General features: G+C 37.6%; 1 protein-coding gene across 3 annotated transcripts in view; it reads right to left on the reverse strand.

Moving 5' to 3' along the window:
- The window catches only part of RyR (Ryanodine receptor), a 1703288-nt gene that overhangs the window by 186278 nt on the left and 1491040 nt on the right, over window positions 1-25970 (reverse strand). For all 3 annotated transcript variants that reach the window (XM_090399345.1, XM_090399347.1, XM_090399344.1), the window contains exons 103-104: window positions 14099-14178; window positions 5733-5831 (exon numbers count right to left, since the gene is read on the reverse strand). In XM_090399345.1, the coding sequence (XP_090255471.1) occupies window positions 5733-5831; window positions 14099-14178 (179 nt within the window). The remainder of the gene's footprint in view (window positions 1-5732; window positions 5832-14098; window positions 14179-25970) is intronic.

The following is a 25970-nucleotide window of genomic DNA, read 5'->3' on the forward strand; positions in this document are numbered from 1 at the left end:
AAACCAAAATGATTGCGAACAGCAGACGATTGGATTCATTTTGCTTTTTCTTACTAGTAAACAATCTTGAGTAAGTGTAATTTTCCTTTTTCACCTCCATTTTCCTTTTCTGACAAGAGAATATGTACCTATCTCCGCAAACTTCTTTAAAATCGCACTGTTAAAACAAAAACTAAACCAAAACCGAAAACTTGATGAAAATTCAGTTGTTCCAATTAATTTGTTCGCCACTGTATATATATATATATATATATATCAAAACCACCACATTATATTGCAGAACCTCAATACAAACAGCCATGGATTAGAGGGCATATCAGTCCATGTAACGTGGGAATGTGCAAGAGCTAAATATTGAAAGAACTCACTAGGAATTTTTTTAGCATGATTGGCTAATTTCTTCTCATACTGCACTTTTGCTGTCTTTACCAACCGAGCATACCTTCCTGGCCTGTTCTCTGTACTATTCCTTTATCTGATTATTACCAACATTCATATTACGTTGCCTCCATAGCACACACTTCTTCCAAACTTCACTCTTAATCTGTTTATTCAACTTTGGAATGCACCAAGACTGTTGTTAAATTGCTCTTGGACAATACCCAATCAGCATTTCCTCTCTAGTCAACTCCAGTTTCAATACTATAGCACCCAGTTGTCTCATAAGCTTATCATAATCAAAAGCCTTTTAGTTCCACATATTATTATTATTATTATCTGACCTCTATGGAGTCAGAGACATATCATGGATGGTACCCACTATTACATGCAATGCTCATCCAACAATGCTTTAAATTGATTCAGTGTATTTACATTCACAACATATGCAGGCAATGCATTCCACTCACCAACAACTTTCTGTTCACTCCTCTGCTCACACCATCCTTATACAGTTTTGAGTGATTGACTCTTGTTCTTCCCCCCCCCATATCCCATTCTATGAAAAATCTCTCCCGTGTCAACCTGATAACAACCCCTGATTAGCTTATATGTCTCAATCACCCCCCCTCCCTTCCTTCTATTCAAGAGGCTTTGCAAATTAAATTCTCTCGATCTGTCTTGTACTCCACATTTCAAAGACCACTGACTACCTTTGTGAATCTTCTCTGGACTCTTTCCAATATATCCTCATCACCATGAAAACCCAGCAACCAAATCTGTGCACAATAATTCATATGAGGCCTGATCAAGGCTTTATACAAAGGCATCATTGCCTTTATCCAATGTGACATCTTCACAACTTGTACAATCTGGTCAATGAATTTCAGGTCCTTGTCCACCACTCCTAGATCTGTCATCTCCTCTAATTCCTTTAAAGTTTCCCCACCAAGTGTATACTTTGCATTCTATCGTTGTTTACACTTTGCAACATTGAAATGATAGTTCCACTTACCAGCCCATTCAAGTCCTCCTGTAAGGTCATAACATCTGTTTGACTCTGCATTGCTCTCCTCTTTGAATCATCTGCAAACAACTGCATATCACTAGCTAAACCCATCCCGATATCATTAACAAACAAATTGAACAACAATGGTCCCAAAACTGATCCCTGTGATACATCACTAGTGACTCCTCTTTCAGGATACTACATCCCCATATATAACTTTCTGACACAATGTCTTTCTTCACAGTTCGTATATGACTGGCTACAACCCAAGTGATTACTTCATGTTCACTCTTACCAAGTGGGAGAAAATTAGACAGTCTATTTAGAATCACATCCTCTGATAATATAACCAGATCATCTGAGATTCTTAACCTTCATGTGCCCTGTCTGCAATATGTATTGCATAAGATTGTTTTTTCCTTAAGAACTCAAGAAATTTATTCTCCTTATTTCCTGACACTCTCTTCATTCCAATCAATATTGCCATCATTGAAATCACCTATAACAATCACACTTTACTTGCTCACTCATTAAGCCAAGTTTTCCATCCCATACATTTCTTTGCATGTGCCTTCCATATTCTCTCACCTGGAGCAACACCCAACCAGATTCATTATATTAGCTTCCACGCCACACTGCTTCAAAACAACTTCCAAGTTCTTCCCATGTATTTCAACCTTGGGTTGCAATAATTCCCTATCATCGACAACACTCCCCTTCCCTTTTTTGCCTTTCCTATCCTCAAAACCATCATATCCTTCCATTTCTGTTCACACCAGGTCATTCTCATCCAACTGTGTTTCACTTATTCCCGCTTTCAAGAAAATAAACTCAATTAATGTAATAATTTCATCTCCTGTATTTCCGATATTCCTGGCATTCATAAATAAGCATAGCAATTTTTTTCTTGGTCAATAACCAGTCCTACTCATATTGCTCCTCATCTGTGACTTCTCCAGACTTTTTCCTGTCTGTTCACTCTTACCCTTCATCCCATATATATCTTCCCTCCCTGACCCACTTATCCCATGTATTCCAGCACTCAGATTCTCATGCTAACTCTTCTGGATATCATTTGCATTCTTACACCCATACTGCCTTTTGTCTGGTATTCTGCACTTCCTATTCATGACTTTCATTCAAATCACTGCAGTCGATTAATATATCACACTTTTTGTAGACTCTCGCTTTCCCACTTCTTTTGTTTGATATCTCATGAAACACCTCTGCCACATTTGCCCACACATACATACTCCACTCCTCACAATGAACCATTTTAATGAAATCCACACACCATTCAATTTTCACACCATGCACCTGGTTGTTCTAGTTCTTTCCACCATTTTAGCCTTCATTAACTGTTATATACAAAACTTGCTAACAACCTTGATAATTAATATTCATTCAGTCTCAGTATTACTAATTTAATAAATTTTTGGTGAAATGCATATAATCCTTCTACATATTCCAAAAAATGGAACTTGGCTCCAGCAATTCTACTGACATTGGAATTTAAGATGATAAAGGTGAAATTAAAATTAACAATAAAGATGTCCTAGATATTTGGAGCAAAGACTTCGAAAAATTCTAAAATGAAATCTCCTCATTCATCCACATTACTGTACTCCTAAATTATTAAGCTTTTTAGAGTTGAAATGCACTAAAGGCAGCATGTGATGGAGGGGACTAGGGGTTGGAGAGTATTGGACCTGGCCATAGGATAAGAAGAGCTATCCATAACCAAGGTGACAACATTGCCTCCAATTGGTGAAAGTGATTATATGGTCTTGACTTGGGAGGAGCTTGTAAAACATGAGGAATATTCTATCAAGAAGGGATATTTGTGGAACTACAAGGCAGGTGATTACCACATGCTTAGGAAAAAGCTTCAATCTGTGCCACGGCTTAAATCTATAGTTAAGGGTCATCTAGAGGAAGCAGTATTAAATTGTATACCTAGGGTAAGGAGGGTTAATCAGGTAGAAGTTGCATTATTATTATTATTATTATTATTATTATTGACACCTCCAGGGAGCCCAAAGACTCATCAAGGGAGAATGTGCCAACAGCATCGAATGATTGGACCCCTTCCAACTACTAACCGCACTCAAACTTGCTTAACTTTTTGTGAGTCATTAGTAGCAGAGGCTCTACCAATCGACCAACTTTTGCTAAGCATGAGCTGCAGAAGAAGAAAATGCTGTAGAGTGTATATAAAGAAAAAGGTGACCAGAAAACTCATACGGTACAAGGCTCAGGCAAGAAAGATGACCAGCATGGCAAGGAAGGTAAAATCAGATTATGAGAAGAATCTAGCCAAGCAGGCCAAAGGAAATCCCAAAAAGTTCTTTCATTATGTGGCAAGTAAGATGAAGAATGACTATGGTAGATTAACCTTAATGAGGGTTGATGGTCATAAGGAGAAGACAGAAGAGGATAAAATAATTGAGTTATCAACTAGTGAGGTTACTGCTTTAACCTATGTGACAGACGCTAATGTGGGAACAGAGGTGGATGAATTGGAGGTTCTTAGGATATTGCATAATCTCAATGTATATACAGCTGTGGGATTAGATAAGATATCAGCCAGGATTTTGCAAGAATGTGCAAGGAACCTGGCAATGCCTTTGATTAGGCTCATTCACATGTTCGCTGCCACGCTCCTCGGGCATAGTTTGTTCCCACACGCCAAGCACTTTCACTTCTTCAAGGTTGGTACGAGTAATCTAGTTGCCAGCGGTAAGCGTCATACGAGTATATTCGTAGTTGGCTTGTGAAACTCATATACCAACTACGAGTATACTTGTAGTTGGCAGTGAACATGTTAATTTAAGTCTCAGCTCTGGTGGAGTTATAAGGGAGTGGAAAGGGGACAAAATAATTCCTTTGCATAAGGGAGATTCTAAGAATACAGCAGCAAATTATTGACCAATCAGTAACTCAGGTGTGGTGATAAAAGTACTAGAAAAATTAATAAAAAAGAGAATTCAAGAATGTGTAGATAAAAATATGATACTGTATGAGTGTCAACATGGCTTTGTGAAGGGTTGGTCATGCCTTAGTAATTTACTGACTTTTTATAATAGAGTAACAGCTGAGTTGGATTAAAGGAAATGGCTACACAATCACTTTGCTGGATATTGCAAAGGCATTGGACAGAATATCACATGGCATTCTGTTATGCAAATTAGAACAAATGGTGATGCATATGGCACTGGTTAAGTGGATAAGAGGGTTGCTGCTGGACAGATATCAAAAAGTGGTATATGGAGGTTCAGAATTGAGGCAAAAACAGGTGACTAGTAGTGTGTTGCAAGGTTCAGTGCTCAGACCATTGCTGTTTAATTTGTACATAAATGATATAGGAAATAACCTGAAAAGAAATATTCAGTTGTTTGCTGATAATGCGAAATTAGGTAGAGTAATAGTTAATCAAGGCAATGTAGAGAGCTTGCAGGATTATTTAAATAGGCTGTCAGTATGGGCAAAAGTTAATGGGTGTCAGTTTAATGTCAAGAAAGGTAAAGTTATGCATTTTGGGATAAATAGATTACAAGCTGTGTATCACATTGATGGCACTATACTACAGGAAATAAATGAAGCTAGAGATTTAGGGGTGGTGGCGGTAAACAAAGAGTTTAAAGTTTAGATGACATATTGCTAAGGCAGCCCTTAAGATTAGCTGGCTACTGAAGAACACTTTAACAAGCAGAGATATAAGGAAGTTGTTATTCCTCTTTATAAGGCTTTGATATACACCCACATCTGGATTACCAAGCTCCAGTCTGGTTCCCTGGGTTTCTTGGGGATGAGGAAGCAGTGGAGAGGATTCAGAGGCAAGCGACCAAGATGGTGAGTAGTCTGTGAAATGTTCCCTATGAGGATAGATTGAAGGTATGTGGATTACAGAAGTTAGTTGATAGGAGAAAAAGAGGGGATATTATAGAAACATTTAAGTTGCTTAAAGGGTTTTATAGGATAGATGCAGTGAGAAATGTTTCAGTACATGGATATGCAAGGAATCTTGCATATAGAGGGACCTTAAGAAGGGGTTATCCCTGGATGTTGATTAAAGGTGTGGTTAGTAGGAGTATGAGGACTAGATTTTTTGCTTGGAGAGTTGTGAATGAGTGGAATGGGGTGCCTGTATAACAATAATAATAAAATACTTTGCTGCTCTTAAATATATCTGAAATATAGTAGAAAAAAACATAAATTTAAAAAAGTATATTTTATATTTTTATAACTTTGTTATATTTCAAAATCCAATTACCGCTATAACACTGTATCATATTTTCACATCATAGAGAGAAATACAGCACAAATTATAAATTAAAATATGTACCTCAAAAATAGCATCTTCACAAAAGTTAACAAATGCTTCTAATTTGCCCTTTTCTCCTCCTTCTGTTACGATGCTATAGAAGAAAGCTCGTTTAGATTCCTGAAAGAATTAAAAAATATATATTTCCAGCGTAGAGAAGGATAGGTATAATTGAGTTAATTATTATACTCCTAATTATTATTATTATTTAAATTATGCAAAAAAATCACACACACACACACACACACACACACACACACACACACACACACACACACACACACACACACACACACACACACACACACACACACACACACACACAGCCTGTTTGGCCAAGAGTCAAGGTATTCACTCTCGGGCCAAGAGGCTGTGGGTTCGAATCCTGCCATAGGTACGGATGTTTGTGATTGTCCTACTAATTCTATTTGAAGAGGGAATCTATGATGCTACCATTTCTTCTAGCAGAAAGCTTCCCTTCCAAAACCCTACGAGGTGCAGAGTGACTGTATATGGTGTCCAATGATGCCAAATGTGAAGACCTAATTAACTACAGAGAGAGAGAGATAACTTAAAAAGAATTTTAAGAAAATTTTTAGAATTTTTAAGAAGAATTTTTATAATTCATAAGAATGATAGAAATTCTTGTTTACTCTTCATCTTGTTCTACAATATGAAAGATCACTTAATTGCCAATCCTATGACTACTTCTCAACATTAAATTAAAAATGCCAAGAAATTATATTCTTGTTTCATCCTTTATCCAAGTGAAAGCACATGAAGTTTCTTCATGACTGCACTACTTGTATATAGAGGCAAAGGATTTCACATTAATTGCTTTAGTATACCGTAATGCAAAGCACACATCCTTTTGGGTGTGGTGTGTGCTTTGCATTACGTATATTGGGTGTGTGCTTTGCATTATAATGTGTATAATGCTACATTATGGGAAAGGCAACTACCCAGACTGATTTCGACCTTTATTGAGGTCTCATTAATAGGAGCCAGTTCCAGAAGAGATGCCAAGGTCGAAGTAATGCAGAATTCATATCTATCCCATATAGAAGCAGTGAAAAGGTGTAATACCTTAACACATAGGAAAGTAAGATATGATACATAATAAATAACATAAAACAGATTACTTACATATATGTTTTAATTAATATAAAATTTTAGCCCCAGTATCAAGAGCTTCTTTAGTATGACTTTTAAATTAAACATCAAGAACAGCATTGCGGTCTAATTATTTTAAGGTTCTGATAAGAATAACTTTAATAAGATTTAGTAACAAATAAAAAAAAATATAAAAAGTAACAAATAATTACATTTAAGTTAATTCTGGAATTTGTGAAGAACTCTATTTAGATTCAGTTGATATAGCAAGGTCCCACAACTCTCATTGTATAAACATTCCAAGCAAATCATTATTACTTTTATGAAAACCTTAATCTTCTTCCAAAGAACATTATCCAAAGATCAGGTTGATTTGGACATCACTCTTATACACCAACCCCTGTACGATCACGATTTGGTGGCTACAATGACCAAGAGAAATTATGCCCACATTACCAAGAACTTATCACTGCATGCCTCCCTTAGTCTTTTATCAGAAAAAAAATCTGAAGATCCTGAATTAACATTATGCTACAGCATGGTAATAAGCCTATATATCATCATCATCATCATCATCAAATTCCTGCCATGTACCCTCAAGGAGTGTACAGGATATGATAGTACTACATGAAAAAAATTACATCATTATTAATTTCCTATCTACAATTTTCCTCCAAATCAGTCTGTTACTTGTCAAGACTCCAACATTATCAGATCTTATATTTCTATCGTCTAAAGCACTTTGTATCGTATCAATCCACCTATATCTTGGCCTTCCTCTGGGTCGTTTTGCTGCCACCCTGGCAGAGAACACTTGTTTTGCTAATCTTTCCTCGCTCATTCTATTTAAGTGACCATACCACCTGAGATTAGCTCTGCTAACACATTCCTGGATGCTGACAATGTCAAGTTCTTTCCTAATATCCTCGTTTTTAATATGATATTGCCATTGATGCCATCTGTTCACGCCTATAATCTTTCTCAGGACTCTCATATCTGCGGTCTCTAGTCTTTGGTCAAGTGTTTTACTTCTGACCCAGCTCTCAGATCCATAAGTTAAAACTGGTTTGAACACTGTCTTGTATACAGCTAATTTAGTGTTCCGACTAATTTCTCTCTTATTCCATATGAATTTATTCAATTGACTTCCCACCATACCAGCTTTGCTGATTCTGCTGTCTATTTCTATATTGAATTTACCATCTTCAGTAAAAATCGTGCCTAAATAGCTGAAATGTTTTACTTGTTCCACAGTTTCTCCATTCACAACACAGTTGACATTTTCAATGATTCTGCCTATTTTCATTGTCTTTGTCTTTTTATTGCTGACCTTCATACCATATCTATTACAACAGCTATTCAATTTAGTCAGAGAATCTTGCAGACTTGTAGCAGATTTATTTAGAAGTATAACATCATCTGCATAAAGCAAAGAGCTGACATTAACATCTCCAATTTTGATATCATGTTTAATACCACTTTCCTTCATAATGTGATCCATATAGATAATGAATAACAGAGGGGATAATGTACATCCTTGTCTCACACCAGATTTAACATTAAACCATCTTCCTGTACTTCCTTCAATTCTGACTGCTGACTTACAACTCAAATAAAGACTAAGTATTGCTTGATATAATGCCCCATTGACACCATATAACTGCAGCATATTGAATAGCTTCTCTCTTGGCACCTTGTCATATGCCTTTTCCAGATCGACAAAACTTAAATACAGATCTTTGTTATATTCCCATGCTTTCTCGACTATTTGTCGTAAAGTGAAGATCTGATCCTGACAGCCTCTATTTGGCCTGAATCCAGCTTGTTCTTCACCAAGCTTTTCTTCCACAATTCTTCTCAACCGTTTCTCAAGTATACTTGCATAGATCTTGCCAGGAACACTCAGTAGGGAAATACCTCTGTAATTCTCACATGCAGTTTTATTTCCCTTTTTATATATGGGTACTATGAGAGCTCTACTCCAATCATCGGGAATTCGTCCCTCTGTCCAGGCTTTCTGAACTATGCAGTGCAGCCACTGTAATACTCTTATACCACCATTCGTCAGCATTTCTGGTCGAATATCATCTACTCCTGCTGCCTTTCCACATTTCAAGCCTTTGATGGCTTTTTCTACTACAAGTATGGATATGTATTCCTGACTGCATGCCTGGTCAGTGTTTTTTACCACTGTGCTGTCATCACTGCTTGTTTCATTTAGCAGTTTTTCAAAGTAATTACTCCATACTTCAAGGATATCTTTTTCTCCCGTTTTCATGTCACCTTTATCATCTCTAATTCCTTTTACAGCACTCTTTCCTCCATTCTTAAGTTTCTTCAACAACCTCCAGAATATTTTGCCACCTTCTTGATATTTATTTTCTATATTCTTGCCGAAGTCCTCCCATGACTTTTGTTTAGCTAGTTTTACACAGTGTTTAGCATTCTTGCATTTGTCTCTATATTCTCTAAGAGCAAAAGCTGACTTATTTGCCAGGAACTTTTGGTATGCTTTCTTCTTTTCCTTCACTGCCTCTTTAACTTCCTGTGTCCACCAGGGAGTTCTGATTTTTTTATCCTTACAAACAACCTCACCACATGCCTCTCTGGCAGAATCAATCAATGTTTTCTTCAGAGTTTGCCACTGAATCTCCAAGGTTTGATTCCTGTTCTCAAACTCTTTCATTTTTTCTTCAATAATCTTTGTGTATTTTAGTCTACAGTTCACATCTGAGAGCTGCTCAACTTTTATTCACTTTAAAACTTTCTTACATGTTATTCTTTTCAATATGAATTTCAATTTTATCCTGCTCAAGACTAAATAGTGATCACTTCCAATTTCAAATCCTCTGTACACTCTGGTGTCCTGCACCAGGGAGAAAACATCACTATCAACAATAACATAGTCAATGAGACTTTTCTTATTCCTAGCCTCTTCTCTCCATGTGAATTTGTGCACATTTTTATGTTGGAACATGGTGTTAGTAATGACCAGTCCATGTCCTGAGCAGAAATCCAACAGATATTTGCCATTATTATTAGCTTTGCTCTTTTCTCCAAATTTTCCCAAAATATTTTTGTATGTCTGACAATCATTTCCTACTCTGCTATTTAGATCCCCAACAAGGACCAACTTTTCATTTTTCATTGTGTCAGTTGCTTTTTCTAAAGCCTCAAAAAATTCCTCCACTTCTACCTTAGTAGAACCTTCTGTGGGACCATAGGCACAAATAAGTCTCATTGTCCAGTTCCCCATTTTCATATTTGCCCACAATACTCTACTTGAGACTGCCTGCCATTCAAGAAGATTAGCCTCGTATTTCGTGTTGAATACTATGGCTACTCCTTTTTTTCCTTGATTGTCATTGCCTGAATATAACATTTTGTATTTATTGCTCAGAAAGAGCTCACCAGTTTTGGTCTTTTTTGTTTCAGTCACCCCTATTATGTCGATCTGGTACTTATCTAATTCCTCAGCTAGCTCCATTTCTTTGCCATTCAGGCTTCTTACGTTGATAGTACCGATCTTTAACTCTGGTGATGTTGAGTTGGGGTCTATTTTCAGATTTGTTCCAGTAGCTGACTTTTCGCTGTTCGCCCTGGTTCCCTGGCGAAAACAACGGGGGCCTTGTTTAACCGGGCGACGCCCCAGCCGGCATGAAATTTTGTCATGTTGTACCATCATTCTATATTTTGGTTTAACCAATAAGAATACAATGTGGTCGGCTAAATCCCAAATTGCCAGCCCATCCTCGTCTGTTCAGTATCCAAGTAGATACCCAACAGGGTGCACCACGAGAAGGTGAGGATTGGACATTAGGTCAGAAGCCCTGGTCGGTTCTCCGCATTCCTTTAAAGGCTATGTGGAGGTCTCCTCTCAGTTATACAGCTTTGACCCTTAAGCACCCCGCCTATATATTATTATTATTATTATTATGTGACACCTTCAAGGAATCCAGGCTCATCAAGGAAGGGTACCTACTTCACAACTCTTTGTCTCCATCACTCAAATCGACCGACTACAGCAAACTGCATCATCTACACTAATGTCATCTATTGCCCACCACCACCATCACTAGTATTTTTGCAGACAATCATAAACATCCATGTCTATGGAGTGATTCGAACGCAGCCTTTTGGCTGGAGAGTGGATACGCTAACTACTTGATTAACCAGGCCAGCATATCCAGCCTATTCCAAAAAAAAAATAATAATAAAATAAAATAAAATAAATAAATTAAAAAAAAAAAATAATAATAAATGCCAGCTAACAAACTATTGTTGAATTGCTTTTACTTCATCTATCTCAAAAATCATAGTTAATAGCCAACTTCTGCCACTTGGAGGCCCACCAGCTAATCAGTGACCAACAGTATGGATTTTCCTGCTCTTAACGCGCCGCCGGTCTCTTAATAATCTCAACCCACCTCTGAATACAAGCCATGATAAGATTTGGAGAAACTCATGTAGATCATTATATATACTTAATTGATGTGCCCTCAATTTGCTGGTAAAGTTTGTTTTGGCAAGTGAAGTAACCAGAATGAATGAATGAATGACAAAGTGAAATTTGGCTGACCATATCTGACAGAAAATTGAGTTTGAGGAAGTTAAGTGTTTCATCTAAAGGAGCATTTGCAAATAACGACACAATATCTGTAATAGCTTACAATATGTGTAATACCTTATTATTAAAATACTATGCATTAGACCTGGTTGCAGCATATGACTCATGTCTCATATTTGTTTTATTATTATTATTATGTGACACCTCCAAGGAGTCCAAAGACTCATCGAGAGAAGAGCACCTACCACTCACCGTCTCCAACACTCAATCCACCAAGTATAGTGAACCACATCATCTACACCAACACTATCTACTGCTCATCACAACCACCAGTATTTTCACAGACAATCACAAACATGCATGTGATGGCAAATCCCACGGCAGGATTTGCACCTGCAGCTTTATGGCTTGAGAGTGGATACGCTAACCACTCGGCAAAGCAGGTCGGCCTCATATCTCCTCTCCTTTATCTTTCAACATGTTAGGGACATCTGTATTGTGATTTAACTTGGTCCCTATAAACCTAATTAATGCTATGATAGAGTAGATAATTGTTTCTGGTTAATCTACTGTCTGTTAATAAGTGTTCTCTGGCCAGTTTATATGGCTTTTTTTTTGTGGGGAGAGACAACCAAATCCAAGAAAACAAATTCCTGCCATCTCCTAATTTCCTGCACTTCAGTTATTTACTGCTACTTTCATTCACATTCCCACCATACTCACGCTTTCTTCTGAAAATTCTGCTGCCAATCTAACACACCTTTTTTTAATGGGTTCTCACCCACAAAAGGATTTGTAAACCTATAGTACACTATCTGATCAAAAGTATCCGGACACCTACTCGTAACTGTAATCAGACTTTCCCTGTGACACTTTCCAGTAGTGGACATTAATACAGGGTGGGTCCACCCTTTGCTTCTATGACAGCTCTAACTCTGCCGGGGAGACTTTCTATCAGGTGTTGGAACGTCTTTGGAGGAAGAGGGGCTGTAGCTATAGCAGTTCATCATGTGGGTCGTTAGGGTCTGGAGCGAAGTTGGCATTCTAAGGGATTCAGGTCAGGGCCAGCCAGTCCATTTCTGGAATGTTATTATCCACAAACCATTCCCTCACAAACCTTGCTTTATGGCAGGTAGCACTGTCATGCTGATACAGACAATAGTCATTACCAAATTGACCTTCTACCATAGACAATATTATTATTATTTGACACCTCCAGGGAGTCGAAAGACTCATCGAGAGAGGGCACCTGCTCTACAACTGTCTCCACCAACTGACCAGAACTACACCAACATCATCTACCACCAGCACTAATATTTCCACAGACAATCACAAACATCCATGCCCATGGCGGGATTCGAATCTGCAGCCTTTTGGCTGGAGAGCGGATATGCTAACCATTCAGCCAGCAGCCAGCCAGGCTGGTAGACAGTATGCAACAGGTCAAAATGTCCTTGTATCCTTCTGCATTTAGATTTCTGTGTAGTGACGAGAGGGCCAAGTCCATTCCATGAAAAACACTCCCACACTGTAACACTACCTCCTCCAAATTTCACTGTTGGCACTACACACACACATTTGCAAGAATCGTTCTCCAGGCATCCGCCACATCTAGACCCTCCCATCAGACTGCCACATGGTATGGTGTGATTCATCACTCCAAATCACGTTTCCAGTTGTCCACTGTCCAGTGGCATGGCTCTTTACACCACAGCAGGTGGTTCTTAGCATTCACAGGAGAAATGTTTGGTTTATGGGCAGCTGCTCAACCATGGAACCACATTCCTCTTAACTCTCAACGCACAGTCATGGTCCATTCTGGACAGTTAGTAGCACTGCAGAACTCCTGGGTGACTGTTTCACTTGATGTGTAGTGATTTCCATGAACCAACTTCTTCAATGCTCGATGGTCCCTGTCTGTCATTAAATGCGACCTATCCGACCGTGGTCTTGCTTTCACGTTTCCACTTCACAATCATGTCACCAACTGTTGACTTGGGAAACTTAAGGAGAGTTGAAATGTCTCTGACAGATTTCTTACTGATGTGGCAACCGATAACTAGTTCATGTTCAAAGTCAATGAGCTCCCTTGACCTAAACATTCTGCTTGTACTTCTTATCACTGAACAACACACAGCTCTGTGCCTCCTTTTATACTGGTAAGTGAGGTCGTAGTGGCATCTAGATGTCAGTTTACAAATTACAGAGGGATGTCTGGATACTTTTGATCAGATAGTGTACATTCATACTGCGACAGGTTAAGGATTTTTTCTATTTTTGATTAATTTTATATTTTTTTTGATTATTTATTTATATTTTATAAAGTCTGGAATTCCTACTCAAGACCAAACATGGAACTTTTTTCAAGCCACTTGAAGTCTCTGGAAAGTGGAGTGGTGGTCTCACACCAGGTGATGAAATTTAACTTCCACTTAAAGTCAATTCCATACATCCATGTCCAATGCTGGATTAAAACCTGCAGCAGGTTCTTTGGAGAACGGATTACGCTAACCACTCTGCCAATCAGAAAGTAGTATATCATTCTAAGTCCATCTTTCAATTTAATTTTCTTGAATATTTTTATGGTATCAAATCCAGCTGATTAAAAGAATGTTACTGATATTGAGAAAATGCTACATGCTTATTAATAATGCTGAATATTTAAAAAATTAATTTTAAATAATGACAAATGTAAGAAGATACAAACCTTGATCTGGGGTTTCTCCCACTGATTAATAGTGGACTCTTTGATTTCAAAGTATACTCTCTCTATTCTGTTACCACCACCTAAAATTAGACAGTTATAACTTGTTATAAAAAATAAATCAATAATAACAATACACTTAGAAATATACATATGTATATACATATACATCTGAATATAAACTTTGATAGCATGTAGTCACATAAAATGTTATTCAAGCAGGTTTGAAACCAACTCAAAATAATAATAATAATATTATTATTATTATTATTATGCATTCCATGGTTCAATCACCCTCCATGCAAAGAAACCACTCCTCACCTTCTTGCTCACAACTTCCAGGGATGGCCCCTTGTCCTTGTTCCTTCCCCTCACCAAACAAAAGAACTCCCCAGTGCCAAACCTGTAACTACCTCTCAACAGTTTTAGTCTCAATCACATCATCTCTATTCATGCTACCAAACTTTGCAGTCCACATTCCCTCAGCCTATCTTATATCTAAAATTGTACAGTCCTGATATCATCATGTTATCTGCCTCTGCACTCTTTCTGCGGTTAATCAGATGACTAAGTCCAGTTAGAGGTTGAAAATCAAGAAAATAATGATGATTACAATGTCCTATTGTTATCATCATTAAGTAGAAGTTGAGTTTGAGTCTATCTGGTGTGAAGTAGAGGCTAAAAAAATGAAATATATGGTGGGGTTTTGCTACAGATCTGGCAGCTCAGTTGCATGGGATGCATTTGATGCATTGACATTTTAGCCTCATGGTACCAAACAAGGGATCACTATGGGTGACTTTAATTTTCCAAACATTGATTGAGTAGATGAAAAATCTAATGATAAGAAAGAAGAAGAATTCATTGAATTGTTGCAAGACAACTTTCTCAAGCAGCATGTAAAAGGAGGAACTTGAGGAAAGAGTGTTAGATTTGCTTATAGCATCAAAAGGAGGGGATCTCTGTTAAGAATATGGCTATTTTACCACCAGATGGTGACAGTGATTAATTATGCTATGCTTTCTTGGAAAGTACCTAATTGCACGAGGGTGGTCTGAAAAGTTCTCAGCTTAACAATGAAGAAACAAATTTATAATTTCAAAATTATTTTTATTTTTTTAACTTAATCTCCCTTAAGACTAATACATTTATTCCAGTGATGCTCCAGAACCATTATCCCATCCCCGTAGTGGTTCTCAGTAAGATCTGCAAAATACCCCCTCTATAGCTGCAATCATCTCTTGATTCAAAGAAAAACGCTGACCAGTGAGGAAGAGTTTTAGTTTTGGAAAGAGATAGAAGTCAGAGGGAGCCAATCTGGGGAATAGGGTGGATGTTCCAACAATTCATAGTGCAGATCCCTTAGTTTTCTCATTGCCAAAACACCTTTGTGGGCTGGTGCATTGTCATGATGAAAGATGATTTTTTTCTTCTTCTGCAAACCGTTTTTTTTTCTTTTAACCAGACTACACGTCACGAGTGTTTTCTTGTAGTCTGGTTAAAAGATCGGAATAATATTTCCCGGTTATTGTTTCATCCTTTTCAACATAATTAATAAACAAAATGCCTTTAGCATCCCCAAACACCGACGGCATGACCTTTCTAGCTTCTGTCCACTGTTTTGACTGCTGTTTGGATTCTGGTGTGTAATGGTGAATCCAAGTCTCATCCACAGTAATAAATCGATGAACAAAATCAGTTTTTATTCTTGTTAAAATGCTCCAAGCACTGTTCATAGATTTTCATGCTAGTGCATTTTTGATCTACTGTGAGCAAGCAAGGCACTGATCTTGCACAAAGCTTTTTCATTTGCAATTCTTAATGCAAAATATATCCTACACGTTCTTTTGAAATGCCTATAGTCTCAGCAATTTCACGCACTTTTTTTTGACTCGCCAGTCATCCAATACCATATCATGCACTTGATCAATGATTTCAGGTGTTGTTACACTTTTTGGACATCCTTCATGTGGATCATCTTCAAGGCTGGTATGGTCATGTTTAAACTTGGCAGCCCATTTCTTAATTGTCAAAAACGAAGGAGAAGAGTGCCCATACACTTTCATGAACTTCAAATGAATTTCTTTTGGTGTTAAACTTTCTTTTACAAAGAATTTTATAACTGAATGATACTCAATTTTATCCCTTTCAAGGAATACAGACAACACTTTTGCTTCTGAAAGCTGTATAAAACAAACTACTTGATAGAATGACTTGCAATTTCAAATGGATGCTTATGACAGATGAGCTAACTTAGAAAAAAAAAATCTTGCTGACAGTTGTTACCATCTATGGTTGAAGCCGTGAACCTTTCAGACAACCTTCGTATTGATCCTCTGATTAGAACATTTTACATGTTGAATTGCAAAGCTGGAAATTATGATGACTTTAGAAGAATACTCTCTTTGGTCAAATGGTATCATTTACTGAATGGGAAAAATGTCAGCAGTGTATGGGAATCTTTGAAAATGTGCTTAAATGAGATGGTATCTGAATGCATTCCTAGTGTTCAAAGAATAAATAGGTTGAGAGTGAAATAAGTGTATAACCATATTAAGCAAGAGATCCACAAGATGAAGATGATGTGGAAAGAATATCGTGAGATTAAGAGGTAGAGAAGTTATGAAATACATAAAGCTCAGGCCAGAAATGTAACGAGTATTGTGCGGAAAGGTAAATGAGAATATGAAATTGACAGTGTAGGCTAAAAGCAATGCTAAAGAATTTTATCATTATGCGACAAGCTAAAGAAAGAATGAATGTGAAAGAATAACTTTATTGAGTGCAGATGGTATACTCTAATGTCAGAAGCTAATGAGAGTATTCAATTAATGAGTGACAACTTTGCTAAGATATATTAACCAGGTGTTTGTAACATGGTACACAGTGCTATTGCTACATTGGATAAAGAGTTAAGAAGTTCATGAAAATGAGGGTGAAAAACTGTTGCATAACCTGGATAAAAATTTGTCATTAGGGATAGATGGAATATTAAACCGTTTGCTAAAGGAATGTTCATCTGAATTGGCTAGTCCATTTACATGTTTGTATAACACGAGTCTCAGATAAGGAATGATACCGCAGGAATGGAAGGAACGTATGATAGTTTCATTGTACAAGGGTGGTGAAAAAAACTGATGTGTCTAACTACTGACCTATCAGTATCTCTGGTGTGGCAGTCAAGATTTTAGAGAAGTTGGTAAGAACTCGCATACAGAAATGAGTAGACAAACAAGCTACGCTCTGCACGAAGCAGCATGGGTTTACTAAAGGAAGGTTATGTTTTAGCAATTTGCTAATATTATATAACAATGTTACGGCCAAATTGAAGAAAGGAAATAGATACACTATGATAATGTTGGATTTTTCTAAGGCATTTGATAGGATACCACATGAAAGGCTGTTGCATAAACTGAAGAATATGCGATTGGAATATAAATTCTTGACTTGGATCAGGGAATGGTTGATAGACAGATATCAAAAAGTGTTATACAGTGGTGAATCTGCCAGATTTAAGGTGACCAGTGGTGTACCTCATGGTTCAGTCCTTGGGCCATTATTGTTCCATCAATACATTAATGACATCAGTGAGGGTCTAACATCAGATGTACAAATGTTTTCCGATGATGCAAAGATAGGCAGGGTAATCAGGGAAGCTACTGATATTCAGCACTTACAAAATGATTTGAATAGGCTGGAAATTTGGGTAAACGAAAATAGTGATCATATTAATGTTAGTAAGTGTAACATTATGCACTTTGGCGTGATGACATTTCCAGTGCATATTATATCAGCAGGGTTATGCTACAAGAAACTCAGAAAGCTAGGGATCTTGGCATATTGGTGGATAGGAATTTGAAGTTTAAAGGTCACATAGTAAAAGTTGCAAATACAACTCGGATGATACTTGCGATGTTGAAGCGAACCTTGATATCTAAGGATAAGGAAGTCATTTTCTCTCTTTATAAAGCTCTTAATTTTAGATCCTTATCCACTATCACCCCCAGATCTCTTATTTCCTCTACTTCCAACAATATAATCTCACCAAGCATAAATTTTGCATCCCATTTTTGTTTTCCAAATTTTAAAACCTTACATTTTTTATCCCCTTGGAATCCAGGGGACCAAATCTGTGCACAATAATACAGGTGTGGTCTTATCAAAGCTTTATAAACAGGTAAAATGACTTCTTTATCCTTAGATATCACGGTTTGCTTCAACATCAGGATCACATTCCAGAGGTCAGAAACTACCTTAGTTAGTCACCTTTGGACCCTTTCCAACATCTCTTCATCCTTCTGAAAACCAGATGACCAAATCTGGGCACAATATTCCATGTGTGGACTAATCAAAGCCTTATATAACGGAACAAAAATCTCCCTATTTCTACACGTCAGTGTCCTCTGCCTCATTCCCAGAAGCCTTTGTGTTGTCTTCACAATTTTTGCGATGTGTCCCCTAAATTTTAGATCCTTATCCACTATCATCCCCAGATCTCTTATTTCCTCTACCTCCAACAATATATTCTCACCAAGCATAAATTTTGCATCCCATCTTTGTTTTCCAAATTTTAAAACCTTACATTTTGCAACATTGAACTCACATCCCCATTTCCGTGCCAAATCACTCAATTTATTAAAGTCTTCTTGTAAGGCCACAACATCTTCACTACTCTTTATGGTTCATCCGAACTTTGCATCATCTGCAAACAACTGAATATCTCCATCCAAATCTTCGCCAATATCATTAATATACAAGTTAAATAGTAATGGCCCTAAAACGGACACCTGAGCACTCCACTAGTGACTTTCCTTTTCCTGGATATCGCACCCCCATACACAACTTGTTGATACCTATCAGATAGCCAGTCTCCAATCCAATGCACTAATCTAATATCCAACCCCATATGCTCTAGTTTGACTGTCAACTTATCATGAGGTATTCTATCAAAAGCTTTTGCAAAATCCAAGTATATTACTATGTATCCTTTTCCTCTGTCCAAGGAAGCAGTCACTTTATTGTAATAAGTAAGTAGATTACTAAAACATGACCTCCCTTTAGCAAATCCATGCTGTCTATCAAAGATTATACCATTGTTGTCTATCCAACTCTGGATCCTAGTTCTCACAAGCTTCTCCAACAACTTAACCGAAACACCTGACATAGAGATATGCCTATAGTTTGATGCTTCAGTTCGATCACCTCCTTTATGAAGTGGCATAATCTTGCCCTCCGTAGGTACTTGACCAAATGCAACACTCGTATTAAAAAAATATGTCAAGGCAAGTTTCAACTCTCTGGTACTTTCCTTCAGAATATGCGGTGATATATTATCAAGTCCCACAGCCTTATTGACATCTAGTTTACTCAACTCCCAAAACACCTCTTGCTCACTTGCAGTCAGTCTCTCCTCCCCATCATCAACTGCTCTCAATCTCTCCATGAAGTCACATTCACAAGAATGAAAGATCTTTATGAACCGCTCATTAAGTATCTCAACCACACATTCTGCAACAGTTGTCTTTATACCATTTTCACCAATCAATGTCATCCTTCCATAATCATTCTTTCTTTTGCTGGCTACATATCGAAAGAACTCCCTAGGATTCTTTTTGGCTTCATTAGCTAACTGCTGTTCATACCTCACTTTAGCTACTCTCACCAACCAAGACATCCTCCTTGCCTGGTCTTTGTAGACCTCATGAAATTGGTTATTCCACTTCTCATATGCTGCCTCCGTAATGCCCTTTTTCTCTGTATCGCATGCTTGATCTCTTTATTCATCCAATTGGAAGAACGACGGTACATTGCGCCGTTCGATTGGAATAGGCCTCAGTTCGATTCTCGTCGCGACAGGAGGAATCTTTATCTGGACGATTTCAATCGAAGGTGAGTTAGCCGATCTCATATGGAGGTAGCAGGGTTTTTCTCCCGGAAACTCGGGTTTTTCATCCTGCATACAGACAAATCAGCCCTTCAGAACACACGCAATTTACAGACAAAAGATACTAGTTGTTGTCGGTAAATGGCTTTGATGGAGATGATTCGTAGTAGAAGTTCGGTGTAGTGGTTGAGACAGTGTCCTTCCGCGATGAGTCTTCGGACTCCTTGGAGGTATCAGGAATAATAATAATAATAATCTCACACCTACCTTATTTAACCTTCTCACCCTTGGAATACATTTAGACATTGCATCTGGTAGATAGTTTTTGAAATCCCCCAAGCTGCATTGATCTCTTTTCCAGCTAACTCCTCATTCCATGCTACACCCGCAAGCTGTCTCCTGAGCTCTTCATAATCATCCCCCTTATAGTTCCACATATACCCTTTTTTCACAGGGGTCCTCACACTGCTGGCAATTACCCAAGTAATCACCTCATGGTCACGTTCATCAATTGGTGGATGATTTGACATCTCATTTATAAATACATCCGCTGATGAGATGACCAAATCCAACACCCTTAATCCTCGTGTGCCCTCTGTTACATACCTCTGAGGTAGTTATCCCTCAAAAACTCAAGAAACTCATTTTCTTTACTTCCAGTTGCTATCTCATCATTCCAGTCTATATTGCCATAATTAAAATCACCCATAATGATCACCCTTTCCTTATTTGCTTGGCTAATTTGATTATACATTTCACTATCACCACCATCCACATTACCTGGTCTATAACAACATCTCACCAAGTATTCGATTCCATTCACCTCTATCTCACACCATACTGCCTCAAAACCACTGGCACTATTTCCGTCTTGCATCTCTACTTTGTATGGACATAACTCTTTCTCTATCATCAATAGCACTCCCCCTCCCTCTTTACCCCTTCTATCCTCATGAAACACATCATACCCTTCCACCTCTATTCCTGTCAGGATGTCATCCTCTTCCAACCATGTCTCACTTATTCTGACAATCTTTGGGTGAACAGACGCAATTAGTGCAACCATTTCATCTGCCTTGTTTCTTATACTTCTAGCATTGGTATACAAACACAACAGCTCATTTCTGGATCTACAGCTAGTTCCACATGCTCTCACCTCCTCTTGGAGTATCCACCTTTCTCATGCCGTGTACACCTGTACACCCTGAGCCTCGCCGTTTCCCTGCTCTTCTTGCATACCCATTCTCTCATTTTCTATACTCATACCACTCACTTCCACATTCATATCCACTTCTTCAATCTCTCCTGTCTTACTCTCCTGCTCTGGATTATGGGATTTGGATTCTGAGGACAGATTGTGAGTAGGTAGATTACAGACTCTGGTTAACAGGAGAAAGAGGGGGTGATATGATAGAGGTCTATAAACCTTTGAATAGGTGTTATATTAAAGGGAACATATGACAGCCAGTTTGGGTGATCTATAGCCTTCCTCGATGAGTCCTTGACTCCCTGGAGGTTTCAGATAATAATAATAATTTATTCCCTTCAAATCCTGGGGACTAAATTTGAGAACAATAGTCCAAGTGTGGTCTGATCAAGGCTTTATACAATGTAATGACAACTTTTTTTTATCTCTGCAGGTCAGCGTCCTTGTCAGTATTGAAGCAGTCTTCAGGGTTACCTTCACCACCTTTGCAATATGTTCCCTGAATTTCAGGTTTCTATCAGTCATCACCACCCAACCTCTCCTGCCTCTCCCACGTCTTCCATTACAGTACCTCCAACAGAGTATGCAGCCTCCCATCAATGTTTCCCAAACTTCAAGATTTTTTTATTTTGAACTCTGCTAGTAGTGTGTTACTGGTAGTTGTGTTTCTTGTGATGACCTGGTATCAACCACTGCCAAAGGGTGTGAAAGCATGCATATATATTCTCTCAACTTACAGTAGCGAATGAATTGATCCAAACAAACCAAATTTTCATCAAGATTTTAGTTTCGGTTTTGATTTGTGCCGCAGTTCACAATAATTTCGATTTTGGTTCACTATTTTCGATTTTAGTTCACTATTTTCATTAAGTGTTGCTTGTTTTAACTGTCTCTAGAAATGTAGAAAGTTTTTTTTTTTTTTTTTGTCTCTAGAAATGTTTATTAATAGTGTTGTGCAGCTATAAAATGGATACATCTCCAAGAAAGTGTTCAAAAATATGTACTCATTCTCAGCACATATCCATGACTCAAAGACAAATTGCCAATGAGTGTAGTGTTGGTTTGGGCACTGTTAATGTGATTTCAAAGAGGTTTAGAGAGACTGGTACCTTTTCTCTTGGCAGAAAAAAAAAATGTGGGCAAAAAAGGAAAACTACACTTACTCAAGATTAGGAAAAGCGAAATCATTTTACATCAAGTGGTCTGCCTTCATCAAAAATTTAACTGCCACAGACCTAGGATATAGGACACGTGTATCCTACAGAACAGAACATGACAACAACTAGCAATGTTCCAACATGCATACAGTAACGAATATATAATTTGTCTGGTTTCTCAATTATTTAACAGTTGTGAAGTTATTAAAAACATCTAATATGTGTAATTAATTGTCAATAAGCTTTTGTTGTGTCAAACTTTTATATACCATTACCCCTGATACGAGTTTTACGACGAACGAAAGTTATCAGGTTTTTTAATTGTTTATTTTTAATAAACTCTTTATATTAATGTGGTTTCAATACCAAAAACTACCTACAGAACTGCTTAACCACAGAAACCTACATCTACAAAAGCAAAATGAATCTAAGATTGTCTGCTGTAGACTTAAATAGAGACTTCGCAGCTAGTGGGATTAATATTTCTGACACGACAGGCCATCGAAGATTGTTGGAAGCAGGGAGGACTGCCCACAAGCCAAAAAAGAAACAACTGTTGATGACAGCTATGTAGAAAAAGAGGCTCCAGTGGGCAAAAGTGTACAAATATTGGACTGTTGAGAAGCGGAAGAAAAAAAAAACATACTGATAGACCAGTGCCTGCAAGAAAATAGTAGGCAATTCTGCACTAAAGAGCAGTGCCAGCATGAGGAAGAAAGTCTGGCTTAAAGTATCTGCAAAAATTATTATTATTATTATCTAAGACCTCCAGGGAGTCAAGGACTCATCGAGGGAGGCTGTAAATTACCCAACCCAGCTATCATACCTACTCTTGAATTCATTCACACTAGATGCACTCACTACCTGTAAGGGCAAATTATTCCACTCAATCACTGCTCTACTGCTCTCTCGGAGAAAAACCTACCCCTTTCTTGAATAACCCCATTAATATATTATGCCACTGGAACTCTAATCACGCCAAAGTGCATAACTTTACACTTACTAACATTAAACTGACAGCCATTTTCGTTTACCCGGATTTCCAGTCTTTTCAAATCATTTTGTAATTGCTGAATATCAGTAGCATCCCTGATTGCCCTGCCTATCTTCGCATCATCAGCAAACAATTGCAAATCTGATCATAGACACTGCTTGATGTCATTAATGTATAGATTGAACAATAATGGCCCAAGGACTGAACCATGAGGTACACCACTGGTTACCTTAAATCTGGCAGATTCACACCCACTGTATACCACTTTTTGATATCTGTCTGTCAACCATCCCCTGATCCAAGTCAATAGATTATGTTTCAATCCCATATTCTCCAGTTTACACAACAGCCTATTGTATGGTATCCTATCAAATGCCTTAGAAAAATCCAACATTATCATAGTGTATCCCATTCCCTTTATCCAACTTGGCCAACATCGTTATTAAATGTGAGCAAATTGCTAAAACATGACCTCCCTTTTGTAAACCCATGCTGTTCCCTGCAAAGTATAGAATGCTTATCCACCCATTTCAGTATGCGAGTTCTTACCAACTTCTCTAAAATCTTCACTGCCACACCAGAGATACTAATAGGTCGGTAGTTAAACACATCAGTTTTTGCACTACCCTTGTGCAATGGAACTATCATACATTCCTTCCATTCCTGAGCTGAGACTCAGTTATACAAATGTGTGAAAGGCTTAGCCAATTCAGCTGAACATTCCTTTAACAAACGGGCAGATATTCCATCTGTCCCTATTGACAAATTCTTATCCAGGTAATGCAAGAGCTCTTCAACCTCATTTTCATGAACCTCTAACTCTTCATCCAACATAGCAATAGCACCATGCACCATACTACATACACCTGGTTGATATATCTTAGCAAAGTGAGCACTCATTAACCGAACAATCTCCTTAGCTTCTGACACTCATGTACCATCTGCATTCAATAAAGTTATTCTTCCACATTCATTCTTTCTTTTGCTTGCGACATAATGATAAAATTCTTTTGGATTGCCTTTAGCTTGCATGGTCAATTTCTTTTCATACTCCGTTTTAGCTTTTCTAACTATACTCGTTACTTTCTTGGCCTGAGCTTTATATATTTCATAACTCCTCTCACTCTTGTTCTCACGATATTCTTTCCACATCATCTTCTTCTTGTGGATCTCTAGCTAAATAGTAACAAAAATACTAGAATGATGAATTTACCCCCCCCCCCCCCCACAGAAAGTGAGCCAACAGAAGTGAAGATCAACATGCAAGGACCAAGCAATCCCATCGGTGAAATACACCTTAACTAAACTTCACTCAAGTAGACTTCATAATTCATGATTAATTATTATTTCATCTTGTTTGCTTTCCTTTTCTTGTGCTTGACTAAAAACAGAAATGCTACAAATACAACCTAGAGAAATCAAGGATGGCTGGTGCCGTGTGATTGGTTCCTTCTGGAGTCTGGCTGCATTGAGTAGGCCTGCACCACCTGGGTTCATTATCCATACATCCTTAAAGGTATCTGGTAAGCTAAAATTACAAAAAGAATGTTGTCAAAGCAAGAGTAGATAGATTTGATTTTTGCCTCTTCCTGTTGAATGGTGCACAACATAGGAGGGGTTCACCATGTCTATTTAAAATTTTCATCTCCTGGTGTATCTCTTTTGGTATAGAGAAACCTCAGTGCTGAACTAACAAATTATGTGTTAGACAATGTTTTACATCACAGTTATGTTAAAGTTCCTGGTACAGAAGGTGTGTATTTTCTTTATTTCCATAGCGGAAATTTTAGTTTGTTTATAACAAACATCCAGATTTTGTCACCTTTACTAAATGGTTGGGGTAAATTATATAAATATCACTTTCTCAGCTGTTGGTGGCAAGGTTCTTGTTTTTTCACAGTTATAAAAGGCATGTTCCAGAGTCTATTTTTTGGCATATATCACATAAAGAATCACCGAATCTGAAGTATCTCCATTTTGTTTGTATTTAGCAGACTTGAAAAAGCTACCTTATTCAAGGGATGCTTGATCCTGACTACATGGGCATATACAAGATCTGACAAGTAGTACTGTAGTATTCATTAATTAATTCTTATTTAGTGTCTGTACAGTTTGCTGTTTCAAAGAACTGGAGATTGTAACCTAAAAAGTAATTGAGTAAATCTACACCTGGATGGTTAGACTGTAATAGTTTTCTGTTGCTACAAATTGTGTGACTTATAAATCTCTATTTGAGGACTGGTAGATCATACCTTCCTTATTTTTTGCAGGCAGTTGAAGGAATTCCCTTTTAACTTCTTTATATCTATTGCATCAGAGGAATTTTAATGGCTAAACTATGATTGTTTTTTTTTCTGCTTCTGTGACATATGAAATATTGATAATGTATTGCAATGCAATGAAAATGACTGTTTTAAGAATTGTTGATCTTGAAGTAAAACTGAGGGATGTAATTTTTCAATCTTGTAAGGTTTCTATGGAGTTTTGTCTTAATTCTTGAATTTGTAACAGAGAATGCTCTAAGAAAGGGACTTCTAGGACATGAAGAGGTTCTATTTCTGAAGTGATTCCAAATGGAATTCCTCTAATGTTCCTCTCTCCATAGATCTGTAATTTAGTTTTGGCTTGATAAG

Source organism: Typopeltis vanoorti, chromosome 10 (assembly GCF_054136105.1).
Source record: "Typopeltis vanoorti isolate ZY-2024b chromosome 10, IOZ_Tvanoo_1.0, whole genome shotgun sequence".
Taxonomy (NCBI): Eukaryota; Metazoa; Arthropoda; class Arachnida; order Uropygi; family Thelyphonidae; genus Typopeltis; species Typopeltis vanoorti.